This window comes from Orycteropus afer, unplaced genomic scaffold (genome assembly GCF_000298275.1).
Source record: "Orycteropus afer afer isolate SDZICR_OR568_19922 unplaced genomic scaffold, OryAfe1.0 scaffold00332, whole genome shotgun sequence".
In the NCBI taxonomy this organism is placed as follows: Eukaryota; Metazoa; Chordata; class Mammalia; order Tubulidentata; family Orycteropodidae; genus Orycteropus; species Orycteropus afer.
The window spans coordinates 3,101,699-3,109,471 of NW_006921919.1; the positions used below are offsets into that span (position 1 = coordinate 3,101,699).

General features: G+C 37.9%; 1 protein-coding gene across 1 annotated transcript in view; it reads right to left on the bottom strand.

Moving 5' to 3' along the window:
- Positions 1 to 7,773, bottom strand: part of PDE5A (phosphodiesterase 5A) — a 191,656-nt gene that overhangs the window by 6,097 nt on the left and 177,786 nt on the right. Inside the window, exon 18 of the mRNA XM_007952375.2 lies at positions 5,287 to 5,350. Coding sequence (XP_007950566.1) covers positions 5,287 to 5,350 — 64 coding nt within the window. The remainder of the gene's footprint in view (positions 1 to 5,286; positions 5,351 to 7,773) is intronic.

The window sequence follows — 7,773 nt, forward strand, 5'->3', positions numbered from 1 at the left end:
ATCGGGCAGTGTTTCGTTCTGCTGTGCATGGGGTCGCTATGAGTCGGAAACGACTCGACGGCACTTAACAAAAACAACAACAACAAGATACAGTTTAAAGAGCTCTGGTGGTGTAGTGGGTAAGGCATTTGACTGCTACAGAAAAGCTTGATGGCTTAAACTCAGTAGCCAATCCATGGAAGAAAGATGAGGCAGTCTGCTTCCGTAAAGATTTATAGCCCTGGAAACCCAATGGGGTTTGCTCTGAGTTGGAACTGCCTCAATAGCAGTGAGTTTGGATTTGGTGTTAAGGTACAGTTTATGTAAGAAAAGCAGGAAAAATGTTTGATCTCCTCTATTTATTTACCATTTTTAAAGATAAGTTGGTTCTCAAGCACCAATAAAGATGGCTATGGATGATTTCACTATTATTATTATTTTAAAAATTACATGTACTTCAATCCTTACTGATGCTCAAATTGTCCCATCTTTGGCCAGTGGAAGGTTATTATCTGGTTTCTGTGTTCTTTTGCCAGAATCCTCTTAGTCTTTGATCACCTTCTTGTTTTCTGGCCTAACAAGTTGCTCTAGGCTCATCTTGTAAATCTTGTTATTTCCTGCTCTAGAATGTGAACCAGCCACTTCTTCATGGAGCCCCGGTTCCTTTAAATGGAAATATTTAGAACTTCAACATGAGCACTAGCTGTATTCACTGCTGATGGGTTGGGCATTATCTTTAAGCCTTCTCAGGGAAAAGAGCTAGGATACAACATAATTTCATACTATACTTCCAGTTCAAATTTAGGACTACAGGATTTCTGCATAACCACATCCATTTTAGAGCTTTATCTTTCCACTCATGCTGAAAATCCTATTTTTCAGCAATACCAGCATAATTTCTTATTTTATCTCACCCCACATCACCCACAATTGTGACTGAATATCAATACAGAATTACCATTAATAATATGATTACATACTAAACACAGTTTGAGATTTCTTTTTGTGGGTACTGTTTTTCTGTTCTTAGGATGCATATCACTAGAGATCCATAGTCACATTACCATGCTTTAATGTTACTTGGAATGAAAGAGTTTCTTCTTTGTGGCTTTGCAACCAAAATCTTGTGTTTCCTTTTACTTTCAAGGTGAAGTGATTGCTTTATTTATTTAGTTTAGTTTTATTATTATGAAAACTATTTACACAATTCCAAAGTCTAATCTATAAAGCAAGCACATTCAACATTCAGATTTTATCTGTTCCCTCAGTTCTCTTCCCTCCCTCCCTTATAGGAAATCATTAACTTACTTTTTTTGTGGGGTTATTTTTTTCTTTTTTGTTGTTGTTAATATAAGCAAGTATGTACATATATTCATATTTCATCCCTTTCTTAGATAAATGGTAGCATAAACCTAGTGCCATAATCATAGTGACCCTATGGGACAGACTAGAACTGCTCCACAGGATTTCCAAGGTTCTGCTTTACAGAATATGGCAATGAGTTTGGTTTGTTTTTTGGTTTATTAATAATCCTTGCCTCAATCCATTAATTTAGGGTTTGCAAAAGGGTGATACTGAAATTCATCATTCCTTTATTTGTTGGAATACAATAAACAGAAATATGGTATACCTTTGCATTATATATGCTGAGCAAATAATCCGAGAAGCTGGACTATATGAAGAAAAACGTGGTATAAGGATTGGAAGAAGAATCATTAACAACCTGAGATACGCTGACGATACAACTTTGCTTGCTGAAAGTGAGGATGACTTGAGGCACTTACTGATGAAGATTAAGGAACACAGTCTGCAGTATGGATTACATCTCTATATAAAGAAGACAAAAATCCTTACAACTGGACCAATAAGCAGCATCATGATAAATGGAGAAAAGATTGAGGTTGTCAAAGAATTCACGTTGCTTGGTTCTACAATCGAGGCCAATGGAAGCAGCAGTCAGGACATTAGACGACGAGCAGCACTGGGCAGGTCAGCTGCAAAGGAACTGTTTCAAGTGCTGAGGAGCAAGGATGTCTCCTTGAGGACTAAGGTGCACCTGAAACATGATATTTCCAGTCGCCTCGTATGCACGTGAAAGCTGGACAATGAATAAGGAAGACCGAAGAAGAGTTGATGCTTTTGAGTTGTGGTGCTGGCGAAGAATGCTGAAGGTACCATGGAGTGCCAGAAGAACTAACAGATCTGTCCTGGAGGAAGTGCAGCCGAGATGCTCCTTGGAAGCGAGGATGGCCAGACTTCGTCTCACCTACTTTGGTCTTGTTGTCAGAGGGGACCATTCCCTGGAGAAGGATGTCATGCTTGGTAAGGTGGAGGGTCGATGAAAGACGGGAAGGCCCTCAACAAGATGGATTGACATGGTGGCTGTGACAATGAGCTCAAGTATAGCAAGGATCATGGAGCTGGTGTGGGATAGGGCAGTGTCTCGTTCTGCTGGCATGCGGTCACTGTGAGTTGGAAGCGACTCGATGGCACCTAACAACAAGCTTTACAGAAGCAGACTGCCTCATCTTTCTTCTGTAGAGTGGTTGGTAGGTTCAAACCACCAACCTTTTGCTTAGCAGCTGAATGCTTTAACCACTGTACCACCAGAGCTCCTAATGTAGCATACCATACACATTTTTTCTGTACCTTGCTTTTTTCACTTAAAATTATATCTTGGTGATCATGCTATAGTATTATAGAGATAATCCTCATTTTTCATAGTTGCATTGTATCAACACACTATCATTTATATTTAATCAATACTATACTGATGAATATTTGGATTATTTCCAGTTTTTGCTATTATGTAACAGTGTTAAAATGAATAGCCTTTGTAAATAGCTTTTTATATTCTTGCCAGGGTATCTTTGGGATAAGATTTCTGTAAGTGATGGTAAATGCATACCAGTACTTGTAAACTTTCAAAGAGTTGTAATACTTTGGATTCCTTGTTTTCCCACAGGTTCTCTAACAGTATTGTTAAACTTTTGAATAAGTTTTTCTAAAAACATGGTGTACCTTTCCATTAACCTCAGTCTACTTCTGTGCTTTACTGTGTTTTATAACTTCCTCATGCAGATTTTAAATATCTTTTAAGTTTGCAAGTAAACATTTATTTTATTATATTGTCTGTTATAGCCTTCCCTTTCATTATATCCTTGAATTAGGTTTTCTTTGTATGAAAGTTGTAACATTTTGTACATTTAATTTCATAACTGGCTACTTTATTAAATTCTCTTAGTGCATGCAGCAGTTTTTCATTGCTTACTTTGGGTTTTGCATATATCTAATCATTTATCTGCAAGTATAGACCATTTTACTTCTTGTTTTCTAATTCTTATGCCTCTAATTTCTTTCACTTGTCTGAAAGTATTAGCTAGTATCTCTAGCACGAAGTTTTTATTTATATTTATTTTTTGCAATAAGGTATGCATTTATTACTTTAAAGAGTATTTTTTTAACATCAATGAGTATTACATTTTGACATGTCACTGCTATATTTATAGACATAATCATATGATTTTTTGTTCCTTAAGTATATTAACATAGTGGAAATCACCGTTTGTAATCTTAGTATTTTGTCATTCTGAAATTAGCGATAGACTCAAATGTATTAAGAAAGAATAAGGATCCTGTTGGTGAATGGGAGCTGCTTGTGTTGAGAAAGAAAAGTCAGTGCCCTTAGGACTTTATCATCATCATCATCATCATCATCATCATCATTATCATTTTAGCAGTAGTAGTAGTTACAGTAGCAGTAGCAGTGGTAGTAGTAAACAGTTAAAAAGCATTTACCAGGTACCAGGAAAAAGCCCTGGTGGTGTAGTGATTAAGCATTTGGCTGCTAATCAAAAGTTGGTAGTTCAAACTTAGCAGCCGCTCCACATCGGGAAAGATGTGGTAGTCTGCTCAGGTAAAGATCTACAGCATTGGAAACCCTATGGGGCAGTTCTACTCTGTTTTGTAGGGTCTCTATGAGTCAGAATTCACTCAATTGCAACAGGTTTTTTTTTTAAGGCACACACAGTATTAAGTAATTTAAACATCACAACTATTTTAGAAGGTATCCCCATAACCACCAGGGTTTCTTCTTATGAGGCATAAGTTTCTATTTTATAAATGAAGAAATTAAGGTCCAAAGATGAAGTAGTTTGTACAAGGATATACAGCTAATAAGGAGCAGTGTGGGATTTGAACTCAGGTTGTCCATGGCCAAAGTCTGCTCTCTTGACCAAAAGAGAGCATCACACTCTTCCTTGTTTACATAAATCTCTCCTCAAAAGTTTTCCTTTTTTTAGCAAAACAAAACAAACAAAAAAACCTTCACCTTCTTTCATTTATTTCTCTCTGGAGAAGTGTTGGATTCAGAAGAAAGGTGATATGAAAAGACATTCCTCTCTATTCCACATAGACATATTGCTGCTACTGTTGTTAGGTGTCAATGAGTAGATTTTGACTCACAGTGATCCCATGTGACAGAATACAACGGCCCTACAGGGTTTTCTAGGCTGTCATCTTTACAGAAGCAGATTGCCAGATCTTTCTTTCGTGGGGACTCTGGGTGAGTTTGAACTGCCAACTTTTTGGTTGGCAGTGGAGCTCTTAACCATTGTGCCACCAGGGCTCCTTATTAATTACCCTATTTATTAGTCCTATTTATTATCAGACAGGGAGATATGTAAATACCACTTTTCCTAGGTGCTTGGAAAACGTCAGTGTTGGAACATAGAGTGGGTTTCTGATCCTGCTTTCTCAGCATGTGTGTTTTATGAAATTAGCCTGCTGTTCTGGGCTCAGTGACTATGCAGCACAGGGTCTTATCCACAGCAAACTGTCAATAATCTTAGTGAATTAAGGATTCAAAATGCAGTCTCAAAAACCAAAAAACAGTGAATATATCACGGCATGTATTCCCATCATTTTTCTGAGCCTATGGTCTTCATTGCTTATGCAAAATAGCTTAGTAGGCCAATAACCAGAAAACTAATTTTGTTTCTTCTAATTTTTAATATTATTAAAAGGATTTTTTTAAATCCCCAAGTGAGCCAGAAGTAGTACTGGAATTAAAATGTACCAACAGCTAGGTGTTTGCTATGTTAATATAGCTTGTAAATATTGTTAAGTGCAAATGAACCTTCTAAAAAGGAAAACTTATGTCCCATTATCTGCTTTTTAACACTACTTAAAAATAAGAAAAAAAAATGTTCTATGAATACTTAAGCTACTACAGAAGCTACTTTTAAGAGTTAAGACTTCTCTTATCTTGACTTTTTAATGAATACCAATCATCACTAAGCAACTTACCCGTTGTTGAATAGGCCATGGCTTAGTTATTGCCGAAAGATCACAAGCTGTCATCAGCATTGCCCTGTTAAGGAGAAAAAGAAACTCAACATTCCTACTTACTTTTACATGAATGTATTACCTCAATAAATACTCACTAATAGAAAGTTATATTAAAATCTTCTAAACAATGATAGTGGCAATCTATGAAGAATAAAGAAATAACATAATTCATGCAGAAGCCTGGCTGATGCAGGATAACAGAGTGGCATTGTTCTGTTTACCCTGTGAACTAATGGAATTTGCCCTCAAACTGCTTCATTTAGCTCCAGACTGGCACAAAGAGAAATTATTAATCTTTTGGCAAAAACTTGCCTGCTACTATGAGTTTTTTAAACCATGGTATCACATTCTCCCCGTATAATGAAAGCGCGTTGATTACTAATAATTAACCTTTAAAGATAACCTACTGATAAAAGTCCTGTAACTGACAGGGTTATAGTGATCATTCAAATCCACTCAACACATGTAGTGACTTCCCTGTGAAAAGCCTTTGAAAAATTAAATGGCCTCTGCCAGAGTAAAAGAAAGGAATGAGCAAGCATGGTGCTCTTCAGAAAAGTGAAAACCATGTGAGTTCTGGAGTCTGTGACAAAACACTCTAGAAGCAAATACCACCACCACTGTTAACTCTCCTTTACTTAGTGTCTTCCTATGTCAGATCCAAACATCTACCATATGATCCTTTTAATACGTTTGAAGAAATAGGCAAAAAAAAGTCATTAATCTAATACAGAAACACTCTAGGCAAAAGACTATATTATTTGCTCCTCTGGAGATATCCACCTGAAAGTATATTCTCCCTAACTATAAAAACAAAACAAACCCAATGTCATCGAGTCAGTTCTGACTCACACCAATCCCATAAAAACAGAGCAGAACTGCCCCATAGGGTTTCCAAGGTTGTAAATCTTTATGGAAGTAGACTGTCACATCTTTCTCCCATAGAGTGGCTGGTAGGTTCGAACCATCAACTTCTTGGTTAGTAGCCAAATGCTTTAACCACTGCACTGACAGAGCTCCTTCTCCCTAACTATAAAAAGCCACAAAGAAAATGGAAATGATTCTACTGTTATTCTATCTTTTACACTGACTCTCTCAAAAAATTAGTACACCAGCAATATTTTCAATCACTGTTGGAATCCATTTTCATGAAGGTTTTCAATACTACTTGCCAATACAAACTGTCTCCCCCAAAGAAGACTATGCACCTATATGAATTTAACTTGTTGTTGTTAGCTGTGGTAGAGCTGGGCTGACTCATGGCAACGCCATGTAAAATGGAACAAAATGCTATCCGTTCTAGGTAATCCCCATGATCAGTTGCAGATCAAATAACCGTGCTGCACAGGGATTTCCCTGGCTGATCCTTGGAAGCAGATGCCCGGGCCTTTCCTCCTAATCCACCTTAGACTGGAAGCTCCACTGAAAGCTGTCTAGCATCAAAGCAGCATGCAGGCTTCCACTGCAGGGGGTGGCTATGCACCAGGTGCACTGGTCAGGAATTGAACCTGGGTCTCTGGAATGAACTGAGAATTCTGCCACTGTCCCTATGAGCTTACTACTGTCTGAAAAATGAGTGCAAGGGGCATGCTGGGCACTAGATCTACTGAGTCTTTCTCTGTGAGGGGTTATAGCTTAGTAGCGTGAGACAGGAAGCCTGCAGCACAGACTTAGAGTTGTGATTATACTTCATTTTGTTATTGAGAAAAGTTGCTCACTATAGCATGTCTGTACAACGTTGCTAGGGCACTATTGTGGAAAAATATATTAAGACTATTAAGTGAAGCATGACTGTATAGAACAGACAGCTGGGTATTGGTATATTTTCCTATAATGTGCATCTTCATTCATATACTAAGTAATATGAATCTATTAAAAGAAATGTTGATTTCAAAATTGTATTAGCACTATCCTTAGTACTGCTCTGTCTTACATTTCTTTATAACTGACTGTTTCTTCTTCTTATGCAATTCTCAGTAGCAAAGAGCTAGTATATACAGCCAAAAGAGAGTGGCATCCTTGTGAGGACAAACAGAAACTTTGAAGGACTCCAGTTCTGACAGCAATGACTGCGCCATCTTTCAAAAAAGGGAACATTCTGTAGCCCTCTTCATGTTCCCAACATCTTTAGGATGCTATTTTCAGCCCTTCCATTTAGAAGAATTACGAAAATTAACAAGGGAGCCCTATAGCCCTTTATTGATGTTGTTGTTGTTAAGTGCCGTCGAGTCGTTTCCGACTCATAGCGACCCCATGCACTGCAGAACGAAAACACTGCCCGATCCCGCGCCAGCCCCACAATCCATGCTATACTCGAGCCCATCATCACAGCCACTGTATCAATCCATCTCCCTGAAGGCCTCCCCCTCTTTCGTCGACCCTCCACCCTACCAAGCATGACATCCTTCTCCAGGGAAAGGTCCCTTCTTACAACATGACCAAAAT